At 45.4% G+C, this 21,075-nt stretch overlaps 1 protein-coding gene across 1 annotated transcript in view; it reads left to right on the forward strand.

The window, feature by feature from the left end:
- The window catches only part of carm1 (coactivator-associated arginine methyltransferase 1), a 60,022-nt gene extending 39,838 nt beyond the window's left edge, over positions 1–20,184 (forward strand). Inside the window, exons 9-16 of the mRNA XM_084329580.1 lie at positions 2,160–2,245; positions 4,694–4,783; positions 5,204–5,341; positions 9,242–9,331; positions 9,455–9,567; positions 13,519–13,596; positions 16,537–16,605; positions 17,823–20,184. Of these exons, the coding sequence (XP_084185706.1) occupies positions 2,160–2,245; positions 4,694–4,783; positions 5,204–5,341; positions 9,242–9,331; positions 9,455–9,567; positions 13,519–13,596; positions 16,537–16,605; positions 17,823–17,962 (804 nt within the window). The 3' untranslated portion in view covers positions 17,963–20,184. The remainder of the gene's footprint in view (positions 1–2,159; positions 2,246–4,693; positions 4,784–5,203; positions 5,342–9,241; positions 9,332–9,454; positions 9,568–13,518; positions 13,597–16,536; positions 16,606–17,822) is intronic.
- Positions 20,185–21,075: the final 891 nt, after the last annotated feature.

The raw sequence follows: 21,075 nt of genomic DNA on the forward strand, positions 1-21,075 counted from the left end.
TATTATCAGTGATCATAATCATGTTGATCATAATTTCATCCAACATAATAAAGGATAACCCCGGTATAATTCAACTTTTATTTTAGGGATGGATATTTTCAGTGATTTTTAGTGTGACTGATAGTTAATAGAATTTTTAAGTCGAACCGACTAGTCTGACGTCATCTTCTTGGTCTATTTTAGAGCGCCCGACATAAATAAACACCTACTCCATTTAATATAAATAAATACCTACTCTATTTAAGACAAATATATACCTACTCCATTTAAGATGAATAAATAAATACCTACTCCGTTTAAGAAATTAATACATTCCTACTCTATTTAAGATAAATAAATACCTACTCTGTTTAAGAAATTAATAAATACCTACTCCATTTAAGTACAATTACACTGGTGTTATCCTTTTAAATTATATGCAAACTATGAGGCAAAATAAGATGGGTTAAACTGAGGTTAACCTGAATTGTGATTAGAATCTCTTAATGATGATGCCAAGCCCTGGGCTGTATTGTGACTTTGTTTAAACTCTTACTGGTGATGCCAAGCCCTGGGCTGTATTGTGACTTTGTTTAAACTAGGGCTGTCAAAATTAATGCTTTAACTCTGGAGATTGATTATTATTATTATTTTTTTTAATCTTTCCCCCCTCCTTTTTCCGATTTTTCTCCCATCCCACTGTTAGTCATTATGCCAATTCCCAACCCCCTTCCTGGTTGTTGCGCACTTTCCCCTACTGTTGGTCTGAGAGGCCGGAGACTGTCGCATGCTTTCCTCCGACGCATGTGCAGCCAGCCGGCAGCCAGCCTGGCCGCGCAGATTCTCACTGGGAGAGTGTAACGTGTGGGAGGCCGCACTACCTCTCACCAGATCCTACCTTCGCTGAGCAGGCGCCCCGACCGAACTGTAGGGGTCGCTGTCCACAACGCCCAGGACCCACCCACGGCTCCCCTTCCCCTAACTCAGCCAAACGAGTTAGTATAGCGATCAGCCCGAGCCAAGGCAATGCTGACTCTCCGGGAGCAGTGCACGTGAGCGGCGCGGGGAGCGGAGCGGGCGGTTTTGACGTGAGCGAGGAGTGGGTTTTAAAATGGGTCGGTGCGACGTCCGGAGCGAGAGTTCTCCTCCGCTCCAATCCACTCCAGGCCGCTCACAGTGGTTTAACACTGATGTAATATACATGTAGTACAATGCCAAAGCAACGGATGGCGATGTACAAACATGAAGGCCATTTTCAACCAATGAGAAGGGTGAACCTGTGATATCCTGTTCAGGCTTTGTCACTCACATCCTGTTAGAAAAAGTTTTGACGCCATTGTTGTTGTCGTTAGCTTACATGCTAACGTTAATGGCAGCGACCATAGCATTGTGGCTAGGCTAGCTATCATCGCTTAATAGAGCTAGTGAATGGATAAACAACGTTATTTAACATTGCAGAATGGGTACAATTACAATGCGACTCAATACAAACAATTGTTAAGGGGCCCAGGGGGTGTAGACTGTTGTAGTTTGAGCTAATTTACACCATGCTCCAAAAAAGAAAAAGAGAAAATCTGCCGAGCGATGTGGCGCGGGGAGCGCTCGATTCAAGGTGAGCGAGCGGAGAGCGACTTGGGGGCAGGGTCAACATGAGCGATTAGCGGAGCGGACCAAGCTTTAAAGAGCGAAGAGCGGATTTCTCGCCCGCGCCGATCCGCTCACGTGGCCTGTCCGGGAGTCAATTAAAATGATTTAAAGCGTAATTTTTTTTTATCTAGATTAATCTATGGAGTGAACATTTTTCAATATAATATAAGAAAGCGGTCTAGCTGAGTCAATGTTGATGCTTTTTTTGAACATTTGTATTTCACAGGAGAGAAACTGTATTCAAAGAAAGCTATTAAAATAGTCTTTGAATCTAAATATACTTTCTTTGTGTTGATTTTACATTAATTCCATGATTTTCTCAAGTAAATATCTGTTACAAGCTTCGGTTTTAAGTAGAAACATGCAATTTTAATTTAGATTAATCTAGATTAATTACAGAAATTTGTGAGATTAATTAGTAAAAAAAAAAATTATCTATTGACAGCACTAGTTTAAACTCTTACTGATGATGCCAAGCCCTGGGCTGTATTTGTTTAATCTTTTAAGCTCCTCTTCATCTCTTCTCCATACAGGACACGTTTGATATACGCATTCTGATGGCTAAGTCAGTCAAATATACAGTAAATTTCCTGGAGGCCAAAGAAGAAGATCTCTACAGGTTTGTGTTTGTGTGTGTGTGTTAGAGGTGAACGGTTAAAGAAAATCACGGTTCAGTCCACATCACGGTTTTGGGGTCATGTCCATTCTGCAAGGAGAAAAAAATTCCATTGCTAATTAAAATAGTATTTGTTAAAAAATGTCTTCAATGCATTAGCTGAAAGCAAAAGGAACACATACTTTTCTATTATCTTAAAATGTCATGGCATTAGTTATTTGTTAATTGCAGTTGCCTCTCAGAACTTGTTTCCTTATTCCAGTAATAATAATAATAATACGTTTTATTTATAAATCGCTTTTCAGGAACCCAAAGACGCTGACAATGAGCAAAACAAATGAACAGATAAACAAAGAACCACAGGGAATAAGCAACAGTATGAATACGCAGGACATAAAACCATGGGTAACAAGTAACAGATACAGAGTCCAGTAGGGGAACAGTCAGGGAAGTAAGAGTAAGGCAGGAGAGGTAGAGAAAGTAGGGAAGCGGAAGGGAGGTGGTAGGTTGGAGGAGGGTGGTTATGGGTGGGGAAGGTTGTATGCTTGGGAGAACAGGTAGGTTTTGAGTCGGGTTTTAAGGTTGGAGAGTGAGGGAGAGTTTCGGACAGTCTGAGGGAGGGTGTTCCAAAGTCTGGGTGCAGCTCGTGAAAAAGCCCGGTCACCAAAACTTACGTTTGGATGTCGGGACAGTGAGGGAAGCAGTGGAAGAGGACCGGAGGGAACGGGTGGGGTGGTAAGGGAGAAGGAGGTCAGTCAGGTAGGGGGGGGGGGGGCAGGCTATGGAGGGCTTTGAAGGTGAGGAGTAGTGTTTTGAAGTTGATGCGTTCCTTGATCGGGAGCCAGTGGAGGGAGTGGAGGACAGGAGTGATGTGTTCACGGGACCGGGTGTTAGTGAGGAGGCGGGTGGCTGAGTTCTCGACCAGTGTAATCCGAGTTGTGGGCAGTCTGGTAACTTTGCTCTGGAGTCCATCCCTCTCTGTAGCCTATAGTGGATGTGTTGGATAACTTCCACTATGACAGGAAATTAACGTGACTCGATGTTATGCACTGTAATAAAACACGACTGCACTGGGCTGCAGAGCTATAGTAGCCTTTTCGCACCTACTCCCGAACTACGCATGCACAGATTGATAGACCTAGACTCCGTGGGCAATCTGCGCATGCGTAGTTCGGAGTAGGTGCGAAAAGGCGACTATAGCTCGGCCGAGAAAGTGCAGATCGACTTGGGATTTGTCGCGCCGTGTTCAGCAGACTCGGGCGTATACAAATCTATTGGATCATGTCTCCAGCACCCCCACAGCCGTAGCAACAACCACTTAATTTCCCGGAAGTGTTGCGGTGGTCTATAGCCATTTCTGAGACAAACAGCTGGCGGCACGGTGGTGTAGTGGTTAACACTGTCGCCTCACAGCAAGAAGGTCCAGGGTTCGATTCCCGCTTGGGGACCAGGTTTCCATGATGCCAGTTACCCAGGTGGGGTATCTCCCAGGCCTTTCTGTGTGGAGTTTGCATGTTCTCCCCGTGCTCGCAAGGGTTCCCCCCTCCGATAAGATAAACCCAATGGAAAAACATGCACAACAATAGATCGCTAACGCTGTGGCGTCCTTGACGAAGACGGACAGGAGCACTTGGATTGGACCCCTGGCGCGGCTCACGTTGACGCCTGTCTGCTCCCGGCTGCCCTTGGGGGGGGGAAGGATGACGGGATGGGGTTAATCGCAGATACGAATTGCATGCATGCATCGCATGTGTGCCGATTGATGACCTCTGAGCAGGTCCTAAATTATTATTATAGCTTTAGCCACCACCTCACCTGGACAAACGGACCAAACGGTTCTGATTTCTTAACAAACCGTTCCAGCCCTGGTCTGTGTGTGCTGTGTCTGTTAGATATTTATGCATTAAAATTCATGTATGTTCCAAACCTTTCCCACCCTTATGACTTTGTCTCTCTCTCTCTCTGTTCCCCCTTTGTGTGGGTCACTCTCTCTCTTTCTGTTTGCCGTTTGTGTGGGTCACTCTTTCTGTTCTCTGTTTGTGTGTATCACTCTTTCTGTTCTGTTTGTGTGTATCACTCTTTCTGTTCTCTGTTTGTGTGTATCACTCTTTCTGTTCTGTTTGTCACTGTGTGTGTGTCACTGTTTTCTGATTGTGTCGGTCACAAACTGATTGTGTGTGTAACCCTCTGATTGTGTCGGTCACAAACTGATTGTGTGTGTAACCCTCTGATTGTGTCGGTCACAAACTGATTGTGTCGGTCACAAACTGATTGTGTGGGTCACTCTCTGTGTGGGTCACTCTGCTTGTGTGGGTCACTCTGCTTGTGTGGGTCACTCCTCTGTTTGTGTCTGTTCTCTGTTTTTGTGGGTCTCTCTCGCTCTCTGTGTGGGTCTCTCTCTCTCCTCTCTCCTCTCTCCTCTCTCTCTCTCTCTCTCTCTCTGGGTCACAGGATAGAGATTCCGTTCAAGTTCCACATGATGCACTCGGGTCTGGTTCACGGCCTGGCCTTCTGGTTCGACGTCGCATTCATAGGATCATGGTAAGTCACTGACTGCTATACCTGCCTCACCGCCACCTTAGGAATGCACTGATACTGGTCTGCAGCACATTAGGCTAAATGTAATGAGCCATGCGTGTAGCATGTCAGACATCAAGGCAATGCTGATTTGCTTGATTTTCTGCATTTTATTTATTTTTGTTTTGTTTTAGAAGTATGGTCCACCTCTGTAATGGAGGTGTGGGGGGTCATATCTCAATAATCTTTGCCCACTTACCCCAGACCAACGGTCTATGTCTGTATTGTTGATTAAATGTAGTGGATTTGTGCTGTATATCCAACCAAGTGAGGTGCTGTCGTCGGCATACAAAGTGATTCTAGGTGCATCTCTTGTTACCCTCCCAATCTGTCGAGGGGATTTCTTCTTTTGCCCATCTCTCCCGTCCGTCTCCCCCCCCCCAGCATCACAGTATGGTTGTCCACCGCGCCCACAGAGCCCCTCACCCACTGGTACCAGGTGCGTTGTCTGCTGCAGTCACCTCTCTTCACCAAGGCCGGAGACACGCTGTCCGGCACCGCAGTGCTAGTCGCCAATAAGAGGTGGGTCAACTCGAGGTTCTATATAGGGAGGTGTAGTGGTTACGTCATTGTTGTTTTCCGGCTGGTCCACCTCGCTTGAAATCGCAATGTATTTGCCCATTTCTAAATCGTCTCGTTTTAAACAAATAAAGCATGAACATTTGCATGGTGTACCTTTCTGTGCATATTCATCCACAATCTATAGCTCAACATGAACATATTTGCAAGTAATCATAAAATAATTACATCAAATTTTATTTCAAACAAAAATGCTTAACTTATTCAGTGCCAGCCACGAAGCCACGATATTAGTCGGGGTAACTCGCCATGCGTTGAGTGCCAAGACCAGAGAAAACCCGAGAAAACTCTGGTTTTAATCGTAATTTCTTTTATTAGCAATATCCATTTATTTTTCATCCATCCAGCCTGACGTTATCATTGGGAGTGGGTCTGAGCTAGAAAAGGGCAAATACCGCCGCCTATCGTCTCTCGGATGGTATTGCACATCATTGGATTGGATTGGGTGGGACTGCATCAAAAAAAGAAGTCCGGTCCAGGTTTTACTTCTCGGGCATGCAGCTGGATACTGTTGCATTGAGTCCCCCCACTGGGAGCAGCGTCGATTATGTGTTTTGGTGCTATAACGTTGGATCAATAAACGCGATCAATATTTGGAATGGCGATCAGGAATTGGATTAATCTTTTTGTAGAACATCTGATGTGCGGTAAGGACTCTTTTACCAGTCTTGGGGTAATCGGATGTTTTTTTTCTTTGCCGTCGCAGCGTGTGTGTGTGCGTAACGTTAGCCGTATCCACTGCATGGATAATAGATTTTTCAGCCCGCTTCTCTAGCATGCATAAGTACACATATACTATAGATAATCTAGCGTTTATTTGAAAACGATTCATAAATCAGCCGAAAAATTACGATGTGTTTTGTGTATTCCAGTAAAGGGCTATTATCGCGGAATTTCTCTGGAATTCTCCAAAATCTCAAACTATACTCGTATTCAAGACGGTATAAAACGGAAACGTACCAATGAAAAAACAATCCATTTTGTACATGCTGACTGCAACCAAGTCATTGATAAGCGAGGGGTGTTTTAGACCCATAGCCATAATTTAAGATATAGTTTAGGCGTTCGCAAATTTCCCCGACCTCCCATTGACTTCCTTACTGGCACGCTAGCCCTAATATGGTCAAAGGGGCGTGGCTCTGAATGAGTTAAACAATAATGTTAGTGATAGAATGGAACTTATTTTGTGCAAAAATGGAAAGCTTGCCAATGTTCATGAGGTATAATTATTACAATAGCCGATAATCCATTCTCCCAATAATAAATCCCTAAACGGGTGGACCGCGCGGGTCAACGCTTGAGCGCCAAAAATGTAAGATTACGTTTTTAGATCCTTTGATATTTTTCCTTTGATCCCTGTTCTAAACGGGCACCCGGATCACTCTAGGTGTCCCTGGCTCATTTGCCTATGTTGGATTTGCAATGCCGATCGAATCTCACTAGGTGGCAGTATCGCCTACCTTTTGAACTCTGATAGTCCAGTTCAGACATTGTCTCTACTGGTCCCTTTATGTCAAGACTCGCTCTGAGGGGGAGGAGCTCTTGCAGAGCAATCGCTAAGAGATCTGCCAATCGCTAGGAGATCTGCTCGCCTCAAAACCTATAGTTTCCTGTATACACAAGTAATTACATATAAACGAGTAATCGCGATCGCCGATGGGATCATTGGAATTATTCTTTTTGGAGTACCTTCTGGCCAAGGTAAGGTATATTCCATGTCTATTTTACCGAACCTGAAACATGTTTCTGTAACGATCAGTGTCTTATTTTACCGGACCTAAACCAAGCGTTTTGTAACGATCGCATTTTCGGGGTAATTTTGTGAATGCACATATGTACATGGTATATACCTTTTGATTTGGAAGTATTTGGGGTTTCAGGGGATCAACCAGAATGATTTGGGCTTATTGCATATAACGCGTCTTATCTTGCGACCTATGGAAAAAGACTGGATTATTTCGAAAATGGGCGATGTTTAGCGTGTAATAAACTACAAACTACAGTGTGTAGATACAAACTCTTTTTTACATGTTGGACTAGAAATAGTGTCTGTCAAATGAGCCATACTATTGTCTCCATAGCTATAATATAGAATATACAATAGCTCCGCAAAGATCGTGAAAATGGTCAAGAAAAGCTGGCGCTAGCCAGTGCAGATGGGGAAAGCTTGTGGCGCTGAAAGAGTTAAAGAGCAATAACAACATATTGCACACACACGCGACCAATTAAATTGATTTACAATGCACAGTAATATACCCGATGCTTAACACTTTGAGTGCCAGCCACGAGAAATCTCGTTATTTCATGCCATGCGTTGAGTGCCAATGACGAGAAATCTCGTTATTTAATCGTTATTGCTTTTATTAGCGATATCCATTCATTTTTCATCAATCTAGCCTCACGTTACCATTGGGACTGTCTATGAGCTCGAACAGGGAAAATACCGCCCCTATCGTCTCCCGGATGGTAATGCACCCATTGGATTGGACTCAATGAAAATGGATGAGAAAAGAAAACTCCGGAATCCACATTTTACTTCTCAGGCATGTAACCCGAGCCGATCGGATTCATTGTGGACCCTCAGAACAGCGTGGAATATGTGTTTCGAGTACCTAACGTTGGATCAATAAACGCGATCGATATTTGCAATGGCGATCAGGAATTGGAATAATCTTTTTGCAAAACATCTGATGTGAGGTAAGGAATCTGTTACCAGTCTTGGGGTAATCAGAGTTTTTTTCACAGCGGATCACAACGTGTCCCCTGTGTGTGTGCGCTGACCAGGAAATAGATAATCGATTTTTCAGCTCACTTCTCTAGCGTGCATAAGTACACATATACTATCGATAATCTAGCATTTATTTGAAAACGATTCATAAATAGGCAGAAAAATGACAACGTGTTTTGTGTATTCCACTAAAGGGCGATTATCACAATCAATTTTTTTCTGGACATTTCCAAAAACGTTTTTTTTAAACGGTATAAAACGGAAATGTACCGATGAAAAAACAATCCGTTTCGTACATGTTAACTGCAAGCAAGTCATTGATAAGCGACTGGCGTATTAGACACATAGCCATAATATAGAATATAGAAATAGCTCCGCGAAAATCATGAAATATCGGAAAATCTGTCTAAAAAGGCTGGCATTCAAGCGATAAATCGTGCGCCCCCTGCTGGCACTCAAAGTGTTAATGCGTAATGTTGGTCAAAACAGACGTTTACCATCTGTAATACCGTACTTTTCGCACTATAAGCCGCACCTGACTATAAGCCGCAGCAGCTAAATTGAATGATGTGTACATATATAAGCCGCACTGGACTATAAGCCGCAGGTGTTTTAATGTTTAATTACCATATGTAATTAGCATTGGGACACAATACTGTCGGACAAATAACAAGAATTAACTCATTTACAAGTTGTATTAAGTTTAGCAAATAAGGGAACAGATAATAACATTTCAATGCAGTCAAAAAAGCTATATTTTGATTTTTACATTTTCGGGTTTGGTCACATCGAGTCACATATAAGCCGCACCGTTATATAAGCCGCAGGGTCGAAAAATGGGGGAAAAAGCCGCGGCTTATAGTCCGAAAAGTACGGTAATTACATTAACTCCACTCTGTCTGCAGCAGGTCGCTCTGCTCGGCGTGTTCGTATGAATCTATGAACGATATTCATTTCTACTATCGGATAATTTTGGCCAATCAAAGTCGACTATACAAATCCTTAGTCGGGGACAGGCCTACTACCAACTAATATTTAGTCAGTGTATTAAAGCTTCCATTCTCATCTGCCCATCCTTTATCTTGTTTATTTTATTCACTCTTTTTTTTCTACAGACAAAGCTACGACATCAGTATTGTAGCCCAAGTGGACCAGACGGGCTCCAAGTCCAGCAACCTCCTGGACTTGAAGAACCCCTTTTTCAGGTGAGTTTTCGGGGCCCCCCTTTCGCTCGGCTAGCCCGGCTGTTCACATGGATTGTACCATTTGGAGTTTACAGAGGAAGAGAGGGCTCTCCGGCTCACCTTCGCGCGCGTGTGTCTCTGCAGGTACACAGGCACCACCCCCACCCCCCCTCCCGGCTCACACTACACCTCCCCCTCGGAGACCATGTGGAACACTGGGGGGGCCTACAGCATGAGTCAGGGGATGGCTGTGTCAGGTAAACACACAACACTCCAGGACACACCTGAAAGGACGGCATGCTGGAGCTACCGGGGGGGGGAAAAAATTAAAGGGGAAAAAAATTCAAAGGGATATTCCACCCTATCTGATTTGTCTAGTCTGGTCATATTTAAATTGAAACCAGGATTGAGAGAGGCAGTGTCCGTTGCACACCTGCAATCATACCTGAAGACCCGCCTTATAAGCGGAAGTTCACAGGTTCAAACCCTGAAACACCCAGTGCATCCACTCTGTTTGAAGGTGTCCTAGGGGGACTCTGCTCCGTTTGTGTGTCTCAGCTATTATGTGTAGAATTAACTTCCCTACTAATATGGAAATTGAGTGCTCTGCATTCCCACAGAGAGGGGTGACTCACTTGCTGTCTGTCTCTAAATGGCGAAATGATTATGATGTCACCCGTGATTAGATAACATCCTCATTTGTGGTCAATTAGGACACCATGCTAATGTTGACGTTGGCTTGTAACTGAGTTAACAGACACAATGGAGTCTGCTAGCGGTGCTCTGGGGACAAACTGCTCACAAGCAGATCAGGGATGGAAACCAACAAAGTACATTTACTAAGCACCGTACTTGAGTAAAATGTAAAGATATTTGTACTACTATTTCCATTGTAGGTTACTTAATACCTGGAGCTAGCAAGGGGCTCTTGTGACAACAATGTCAGTCAGTTGCTCAGTCGTGTCAACCGCTTTGGTCAGGCAATAAGCCTGCCTCATCCTCTGACCACCACAAGGTGGCGATAGATTAACACGCACGAAGCAACACCGCACACCACTGCTCATATTCCTGAGTCAAATTTAGTGAAGAGTAGGGTTGCAAAATGTCAGGAATATTCAAAGGTGGAACCTTTCCATGGGAATTTTGGGGGGGAATAAAATTTAAATATAGGGGTTATTTTCAAAGGCTGTGTTTACCAAGCCATATGCAGGTGGAAACGGAAACCTTTTACCAGATCACAAGCAGATGTAATTGCAAACCCTTACAATACAATAAACTATTTAGTTATCAATTGAACTGGATGAAATTAGTTATTTAGCATCCTTGTAAATGGTTGATTTGAAATCCAATCTGAACGATATCAATGGAATTGAGGAAATATTGTCCATGTACCCGCTGCTGTTGTCATCTTGAATCTTCAACTAGGGAGAGAGACAGGCCACTGGGGCTGTGTTGAGAATGGCTTTTACTGTAGACGCTGTGTGAATGTGTGCTTTATGTTTGCCAACTCCCATGTGAACAGAAGGGGGGGGGGGGTCTGTGCAGGACAGACACTATCTCTGACAAAAATGTCTGTTTTAGGGGAGGCTGTATTACTGTACCCAACATTTGTATTATCCACCCTTGACTGATTATGATTATGAAAAGAAATGATTATTGGGATTATTGCGGCTCTGGTGTCGATGGATGAATCATCCGTTTGCATTATGCTCTTCTTTTCTGTGTTCTCTATTTTATATAATTTTCAGTCATGTTGCCATAATGAGGCTTGTGCCTCTTCACATCCAAATAGACTCACCGGTCTGTTCCGCCCTGGTAGGATAGTGTACACCTACTATGGAAAAATGGCCTACATTTCATTCCTGCCATGAATGGAGCAAGCCGCTTATTTAGTTCCGCTCCTCTGTCTGCGCGTGTGTCTCATCTGTCTGCGCATGTGTCATCTGTCTGCGCATGTCTCCTCTGTCTGCACGTGTGTCCTCTGTCTGCGCGTGTCTCCTCTGTCTGCGCGTGTCTCCTCTGTCTGCGCATGTGTCTCTGCCTGCGCATGTGTCTCCTCTGCCTGCGCATGTCTCCTCTGCCTGCGCGTGTCTCCTCTGTCTGCGCGTGTCTCCTCTGTCTGCGCGTGTCTCCTCTGTCTGCGCGTGTCTCCTCTGCCTGCGCATGTCTCCTCTGCCTGCGCATGTCTCCTCTGCCTGCGCGTGTCTCCTCTGTCTGCGCGTGTCTCCTCTGCCTGCGCGTGTCTCCTCTGCCTGCGCATGTCTCCTCTGTCTGCGCGTGTCCTCTGTCTGCGCGTGTCTCCTCTGTCTGCGCGTGTCTCCTCTGTCTGCGCGTGTCTCCTCTGTCTGCGCATGTGTGTCTTCTCTGCCTGCGCATGTGTCTTCTCTGTCTGTGCGTGTGTCCTATGTCTGCGCGTGTGTCCTCTGTCTGCGCGTGTGTCCTCTGTCTGCGCGTGTGTCCTCTGTCTGCGCGTGTCTCCTCTGTCTGCGCGTGTCTCCTCTGTCTGCGCGTGTCTCTGTCTGCGCATGTGTGTCTCCTCTGTCTGCGCGTGTCTCCTCTGTCTGCGCATGTGTGTCTCCTCTGTCTGCGCACGTGTCTCCTGTCTGCGCACGTGTCTCCTCTGTCTGCGCGTGTCTCCTCTGTCTGCGCATGTGTGTCTCCTCTGTCTGCGCACGTGTCTCCTGTCTGCGCGTGTGTCTCCTCTGCCTGCGTGTGGCTCCTCTGCCTGCGCATGTCTCCTCTGCCTGCGCATGTCTCCTCTGCCTGCGCATGTCTCCTCTGCCTAAGGAGACCGCACGTCTCCTCTGCCTGCGCATGTCTCCTCTGCCTGCGCATGTCTCCTCTGTCTGCGCGTGTCTCCTCTGTCTGCGCGTGTCTCCTCTGTCTGCGCGTGTCTCCTCTGTCTGCGCGTGTCTCCTCTGTCTGCGCACGTGTCTCCTCTGCCTGCGCACGTGTCTCCTCATGAGAACACATCAGTCCAGTGTGGCCTCGCTGTCTGACAGGTCGACACTTGAGTCATTAACCACGAGGACGTCTCCATTTACAAACCACAGCGTCGCACAGATAGTTCACCACGTCCCATTCTACTTCTGCAGCTGTGATTTTCTTTATTTATTTATTTTTTGTCACAAGTATTGATATTTCACTTGTAAGTGCTCCTTTCCCGGAGACCGAGCCTGATGACCTACTGGAGTCTCTGGGCCAAACATCACATTTAAGGCAGTGCCGCTCCTTGTTCCGGGTTGACCTTTTTGGCGGCCCAGGGTGTCATAGGAAGCTGGTACCGGTGTCAAATTGTAGGGGGGACCCGTCTGGTCAGGGAGCACTCAGATGTGGCTTCGCAACTTGTACTAATGTAGATATTCTGGAGATAACGCTATGTTGACAGAATCAGCGTTGCTATTTTCTTTATAGCAAGCAATCCTGGTGGGAGATATGAGTTAATTTGAACCTTTCTGGATATTACTACCGGGTCCTAGTGCCAAACGGTTCACACTGTTATCATTAAATGCATGCAGTTTAGACTTTTGGAAGTTCTTCAGAAAACTTGAGTAGTAAAACGCGTCTAAAATGATCTTGTATGCTTGATAAAAGGTTACTGTAATGATTTAATTTAATTCCAAATTGCCTAAAGAAAATTGCCTAAACTGTGTTTGACTAAAACGAGACTAAAAGTAACAACAATTCAAAACTACAAAAATGTATATGCATTTTAGTCCAAAGACTTAAGACCAAAATGAACACTGGATGCGCACACTTTTAACGGCCTGGCCACCCTGGTGCCGAAATGAGTGTGAGGCAATTTTGCTTCTGGTTTGCGAGGGATTCACAGTTAAAATGTGTTCAGTTCTGATCTCACGCGCCCTCAGCAAGCATAAAGAGGAAGCCATCAGGTCAACTATGACTGAACCACGGATCCTTTTAGCTGAGCCCATAGAGGCTGTCATGGCAGGCATCAATGATGGAACGCTTCTTCATATAGAAATATGAGGACATGATGTTGATTAAGTACTTTTACTTGTTTTAATACTTGAGTACATTTAATATGAAGTACTTTAAACACTTAAGTAGAGGGGTTTAGGGTAGTTCTACTCTTACCACATTATTACTGTATCAGGGGAACTTTATCCACCACTGACAGACTGTGTTTTTATTTTTTATTTCAGGGCTTCCGTCATTAGTTGGTTTGATTTTTGCTTGTGTTTCAGGGATGCCGGCGGCCTATGACCTCAGCACAGTCATCGGCGGCGGCTCTACAGTGTCCCACAACAACCTCATCCCCTTGGGTACGACCGCTCCGGCAACAAACGACACTATGCACCACCTCCATCAGATCTTGGAAACAATGGTAGAGCTAGAGCACAATTCTACAAAAGAAGGTCATGTGTTTAGGAGGATACCTGCATATCTAGAATGTCATGTTTTTAGGAGAATACCTGATTATCTAGAATGTCATGTGTGTTTAGGAGGATACCTGAGTATTGTGGAGATTATATGAATAACTTACTCAGTCAAATGGATCCGGTTAATACGATTTATTAACTCTGAGATATCAAATACACAATGGTGGAGAGAATGTCTGGATGGCTCTCCTCCAGGCTACTAGCCATGTGTTAGATTCTGATCAATCTGGCCAGTATCACGTCTTCTTGTGTTATCCTCTCTCCATCCAATTCCTCTGTGTTGTGTAATTTTAATGGTCCTGACGTCTCATATACAGGCTGATATAATCCTTATCTCTCCCCGTTAGTGTGATCCGCAAACCATAATTCTCCACCTTCGTAAAAATTCGACACTTCGACAACGTAATACCTTACAAGGAGAAGCGTTGTTTATTGATATAAACAGAAGCCTCAGCCCAGATGTTATCCGATTGTATTTTCATTGCTATTGTCTCTGTTGTTATTCAGTCCAATAGTGGTCAGGCCTGGTCGTTAGCCTGAACCCTCCTTGTGTTAGCCGAAGCTAATGATGATGTGGCATCCCCCCCCCCCCCCCCCTCCGTGATGAGAGAGTCTCTTCTGGTTTCTTCCCTCTTAGTCTCAGTCAGATCTTAGTCTGGCCCTACCCGGAACCACCGTCAGCTTTATAGGATCTTCGTCATAGCTATGATAGCCCGCCCCTCTTCTGGTTGTCATGTGCCGCGCTGTCATGACAACTGCTAATAACCTTTCACACATTTCAAGACGTTTCATTACTGTCAAAACCTCCATCGCGCTCTGCCTCTGTGCCCACACTCGCTATCAGCTTGTTCTTACAAGGAATGTCAACATTCGGCCCTGCTCAGTGTGGTGCTCACAATCACCCTGCTCGCTCTGAACCACCGTCTCCTGCTTCCACCACCGTCAGCCTGCACATTTCGACCCTTTAGATGCTCTCATCTCCCCCCAATCTATACATCACATACATTGAAAAACACCCAAAAGCACCCGTTTCCTTCACAGGATACCGGATAATGAGAGAGCGGACCCTCGGTTCAGGGGTCACTTATATACAGGAGGGGAGGGGGGTCCCACCAGGACATGGAGTTTACAAAGGGGAGGAGACAAAGACACATGTCCTTATGAGAAGACACTAGGCTTTATCTCCCACAGTATCTAGATGGTCATGTGTTTAAAGATACCTGAGTATCTAGAAGGTCATGTGTTTAGAGATACCTGATTATCTAGATGGTCATGTGTTTCTAGATACCCGAGTATCTAGAAGGTCATGTATTTCTAGATACCTGATTATAGGTCATGTGTTTAGAGATACCTGATTATCTAGAAGGTCATGTCTTTAGAGATACCTGAGTATCTAGAAGGGCATGTGTAACCTAAAGCGGTTATTCAACTTTTGTTGCAGTTCTACAATATTAGTGCATACCTTTTTGCGCTCATTACTCAAAACTCGTTACAAATAAATAAAACTGAAAAAGGGAAGATTTTATGGAAAATGTCTACTTGATCAGACATTTAATTAACCTAGAAGTAAATAATTCAGTGGAATAGCCCTTTAAAAAGCCTTTCGCTCCACAGCTATATCTGATCGCGTTCTTAGATTTACGATTTAATTTACCTATCTCAAGCCCTGCCCTCTTTTCATGATCCTCCAAACAGAACCAAGAAAAGAGGGTGGTGCTTGAGATGGGTCACATTCGTGTCCCATGTTGCTCGACGCGGCAGCTGAACGCCATCATCTGTGTGGCTTCATGTTGAGGAATCGGGCGCATATTTAATAGGGGTGGGGGAATCACCAGTTTCATCACGATACGATATTTGCCGATATCACAAAGTCTGCCACGATTCGATTCAGGTGCCTGCGATCGATATGATACGATATTATATGCCCATTTAACACAATCGGTAACATTTAGATCAACTCAAAAAAGGCAACGGAAATATCATTTGACATATTTTTTTTGAGCTCTTCCAGACATTTAAATGAAAAGCAATCTATTGTTTTTAATACAAATAGACCTCCTGTTCACTGTAAAGTGCCACGTTTTGATATGTTGAGCTTTAAACTTCAAGTAAATTTTTTTGGAACTCACAACACGCAACCTAAAACCCCTTCCTCTCCAAAACTGTTCCTACAATTGTTTTATGTTGCATGATGATCATGAATTCATTTATTATGTATATTTTTTTATATTTGAATATCAACATTATCTGTCCATCCTCAGTAATCCTCAGTTTACTATAATATACTCCTGACTTCATCGTCTTTCCAAACACACACAGAGAAAGGGAGAGTGCCCCCCATTTCCCTTTCCCCAGTCCCCTCTGCTGTTCTCTTTATGGCTCTGCCTCTGATCAGGATTAGCTTGTTAGCTTACGCTAACGTAACGTTAAATTCGGTCTTTAACGCAACGTGGGCATAAAGGAATGGCGAGGATACAAAGCATGTTAGATGCATTTGACCCGTTGTGGAAAAAAACAGCAGGCACTTATTTCGGGTCGCAAAATAGGCGGACTCTGGAGCAATGCTGTAACGTCTACATGCGCAGAGCTACTGTTGTTGCGGCCGGGCGGATATGCTCACCAGGGGATTTTCAAAATAAGAGTATCGCAATATGAATCGATCTTTTTACGTTGCATCGATCCTATTTGATCATTGATAATAGATCGATATATCAATGTATCGTCCCACCCCTAATATTTAATATGGTCTGCATTTTAGGTCTGTCTGTGTGAATGTATGGTCTGACTCCTCTCTCTCTCTCCCATCACCCCCCCTGCCCACAGTCAACACAGGCATCGTGAACCACACCCACTCCAGGATGGGTTCCATCATGAGTACAGGCATCGTCCAGGGTACGTCCACCCCCCCCCCCCCCCCCCCCTAAAAGCCCTGTTCCGCCTGGATTCGTTTTACCCAGGGAGCTCCTCTGATTCTAATTAGAATTATTATTACCAGTGGCTTTTAATCCAGTACGAAGTCAAAAAGCGGCAACGGACACTTTTTTAATGTAAATAAATATCTGTTAGAGGAGATCAACAGCTGAAAGACTGCAGTGATGTAACGGCTGGAGATGTTTTTTTTTTTTTTATCTACTTTTTCTCCCCATTTTTCTATTTTTCTCCCGTCCCGAATTTCGTATTGTCCAATTCTACCCTCCCCTGTCTCGAACGTTGTTAGGCCATGCCTCCCACAAGCCGGCTGCAATGTGGACTAAGCCTTGCATCACGTGTCCCCTCCGGTACTCGAGGAGTCAGCCGTCGCATCTTTTCACCTGCACAGCGCGATCTCTCAGCGGCGAGGGTCTGCGTGGGAGGGACACGCCGCCCTCGTCGCTTCCTGATTCTACTGCACAGGCGCACCAACCGACCTGTAGGAGTCGCTGTCCACAACGTCCAATCCCCACCCACCAGCTTCCCACCCCCTAATACTGCCAATTGTATTAGTATGAACGACCAGCCAAGCTGGTAGCAACGCCGAGAGCTGGGCTCGAACCCAGCATCTCCTGCGTTGGTGGCGAGCGCCTTGCCCACTGCGCCACCTAGCCGCCCCCGGCTGGAGATGTTTTTGAACCACTTTCTGATTTCTTGGATTTTCTTTCCCCATTCATTCCAACCACAGTTCTGGTCCCACGTAGACGAATCCTTCTGAATAAACTCATAAAGAACTGTTGGCTTCCTGCAGTTACCTTGACCTATGACCCCTTTTCAGATCTGTGGAGATCATAGCCTCTCCAAACATTACCTTATTTTCAAGAATAATCTTAACATTCATTACTCTTAGATAGTAGCAAAGTGCATCATGGTAAAATACAGTATAAAGTAAAATTTTCATATATATATATATATGTGTGTGTTTCTCATTAGATGAAAACTAGATAAAACATATATAAATTATATAGATGAAAAGGAAAATTAGCTACTGGTGGCGCCATGATGCTGCTCCTGAGATCACATGTCTTCCTCTGCGTGAGCACTTCCTTGTTTACCTTCAGAAACCGCCCTGGTCTTTGTTAGCAGGACACGGGAGACTGGTCTGGTCCTGACTAACCCTTGTCTCCCTCTTCCCCCAGGAGCCGCCGCGGGTCAGTCAGGCCCCAGCACCCCCAGCAGCCACTACCCCGTCACCAACCAGTTCACCATGGGCGGCCCTGCCATCTCCATGGCCTCCCCCATGGCCATCCCCAGCAACACCATGCATTACGGCAGTTAAAGACGACTCTCTCTCGCCCTCCTCGAGCCCCAGTCCCCCCCCTGCATGACGAGCCCTACCCCCGGAATTCCCTGGACACCCCCACCGACTGACCAACCGCAGCCAAAACCTGTAGTGTAAACCAAAACCAAGTGCTGATGAGGCACCACCACCACCACCTCCTCTATTCTGTCCATCCGTTTTAATGACCCAACGCTCTCGTATCCGTCCTTACCCAGCCACAGACTGAGAGCTGACACCCCCTCCCCCCACCCCTGTTCATCCTCGCCCCCCTCCCTCCATTCGACGTGGCTGCTACGTGTTATTCCCCAGTCCGGCCAGAAGATGGCAGCACCTTCACCTTCCTCCCACCTCATCCCCATGGCACCCCTGGCTGACGAGCACAAGAGGAGAAGGGAGGCCAGCTTCCTTTCTGAATGGAGAGTTTGTTTGGACTGGACTTCTGTTATGCTTCATACATACATACATACATACATACATACATACATACATACATACATACATACATACATACATACATACATACACTCATATCCACACAAATGGAGACTCTTGTTTAACACAAGTTGCACAACTACAGGTGTCATCTCCCTCATTATTCTGTTCTCTCTCCACTCTTCCTTTCTCTCTTCCTCTCTCTCCACTCTTCCTCTCTCTCCACTCTTTCTCTCTCTCTCTCTCTCTCTCTCTCTCTCTCTCTCTCTCTCTCTCTCTCTCTCTCTCTCTCTCTTCTCCTCTCTCTCTCCACTCTTCTTCCTACCTCTGTTTTTGGAAGTGTAATGACGCACACAGACCTATTTGTTTTGAAGCTCTGCCCCCCCACCTGCTCAGAATGAACTTGCTACCAGCATCAGCCTGCCCCCCCCCCCTTCCTCCGCCCACACGGCTCCTCCTCTACGTCCCGACCTGCACTGAAGACGGGGCGGGGAGGAGGGGTGTCTTCACTTGTACAGTAGAACTCTATGGACGTCGTCTTCAACAACACACTCTCCTCCGCCGCCGCCATCTTGGTTTTTGTCATATCACAATGTCGAGGCACTGCTCCACCTTCTCTGTAAGAGACCTTTGTGTGCGCGTGTGTGGCCATATGGACAGACTCCTAATGCCGGATGAGGACAGGTCCTGTTAAAACACCTGACTCGCCACCAGTTATGTTTTGTTCTTTTTTTTTTATCTTTTGATTTAGCAAAAAAAAATATCTAAGCTGGCTAAAAGCAGAGCTAGGTCTCTTGGTGTGTAGGAGAACCCCCGTAGAGAACCTGCCCTAGAACGTGGATGGAACTGACTCCCTACCCGCAGTCCCGCACTCACCTAGAGTTTCAACGAAAAAGAAAAAGCTATGGACCTATTGAGTATTGACTTGGGAGGCTTGTCCTCTTTAGCCAATCGCCTCTCACCTACTCCCCTCTCCAGCCAGAGCGGGTCGGCGCAATTGGAGGAAGAGTGTTATGGGCAGAGCCTCCCCAAGCAGACGGACAGACTAAAGGACCAATGACGGCTGGCCGCTGGAGTGAAGGCAACTTGAGTTTGATCAGCTGTAGTTTACATCCTCGCTGCCCCTCTTCCACCCTCCTCCCTGTCCCTCCACTATGTGACTGTGAGCCCGTCGCTCAGAGACTTACTGGGTGAAGCAGGAGAGAGAGGGGGGGGTGGGGTCTCCCTTCAGTCACTCACCGCCTGTGATCTCCCAACATATCGTACCCCTCATCCGCCTCTGACCCCTCCCGACCTCACCCCACTCTTTATCGGGCAGGCAGATACGTTTGCCCCCTTTCACCCCCTTCGAAAAGACTTAACGGACATGTATGCATTGCTTCCAGTCACCTTTATTGGACTGAGTTAATTTTTTTGAATTTATGATTTAGCGGGTTTTAAGAGAACCGTGGGGAAAAGAAAAAGAGAAAAAAAAGAAATACACAATGTCTTTAGTTTGTAGGTTAAACTTTTTTTTTCTGTTTTGATATTTTTTTCCCCCTTTCACAAAAAAGCAACAAACAATATAAAAAAAAAGGAAAAAGAGGAGCCAATTAAATGTGGTGGAGAAAGTCCCAAAAACCTCCTGGAATCACGTCTTGTAGTAATTTTGTTTGTTAAAATAGGCTCCAGGCGCCGAATGTCTTAACCTGTGGTAGCTAGCCTGGCAATCATGTCCCTCTTTCTGTCATGGAGTCGTTGCTGTGTGTTATATCAATAAGTGGCATTCTCTTTTATTATGGAATGTGTATGAGGAAGACCATGTCTCGTGCTGTCTCTCTTCTTGTCTGTCTTCTTGCGTCTACCAGCAATAATACCTCTCTCGCCGTCCGGCCACCAGTCTCGCCCTGCGGGGGAAGCCAGAGAGCGATGCCTCTGGGTCATAGTGGCTTTACTTTGAGATGCCTACACTTAGAACCGGCCCAGAAGTCATTTCCATGTGGGCAGATGTTCGTCTGGCAGAGGGACTGCAGAAACCAGATTTGGGTTATTAGTGTTCACTCATATTTTTGGACCGCCTTACAACATAGGAGTAACATGTATGAATCCTTCAATTGTGCATAGGTCCCCTTTAAATCCTCCTTGATGGCTCTAGTCTAGGTCAAGGTATTTATAGTGCTGGTGTCGTGCCTGGGTTAGTGGTACATATTAACCTCCGATATCCAACGTTACAATGTCTCTGGAGGAGGACGGACACAGCCCAATCAGATGGTCTCACTCTCGGCTTACTATTCTTGCAACAAAACAAAAAAAGTATTGTGAAAGTTATTATAGGCTGTTCTCTCGCTCAGTCCAATTACACCTTCCCCTTACTGCTCAATTCTCATTTATTTATTTTACTGATTTTGGCTGTTCACATTATATTTATAAATGTGGCCAATATCAGATTCCAGTGTGAACTGGTCACTCCTGAACTGACCCACATGCGGACAATAACTATGATTAAAGTGCAGACACTGCAGTCACAGTTTAAGGTTTAATTTATAAGCTGCAGACAGTGGAGGCCAACTAATTAGTGAGCAGATGATAATGGGGGCGGGGAGGAGGTGAAGGAGAGACAAAGACCTGTATCTGATTCAGGACCACATATGAAAGTGGCCCGAATCAGAATGATCAAATTGATTGTGATTTAAAATATG

Source organism: Notolepis coatsorum, assembly GCF_963971535.1.
Source record: "Notolepis coatsorum genome assembly, chromosome: 14".
NCBI lineage: Eukaryota > Metazoa > Chordata > Actinopteri > Aulopiformes > Paralepididae > Notolepis > Notolepis coatsorum.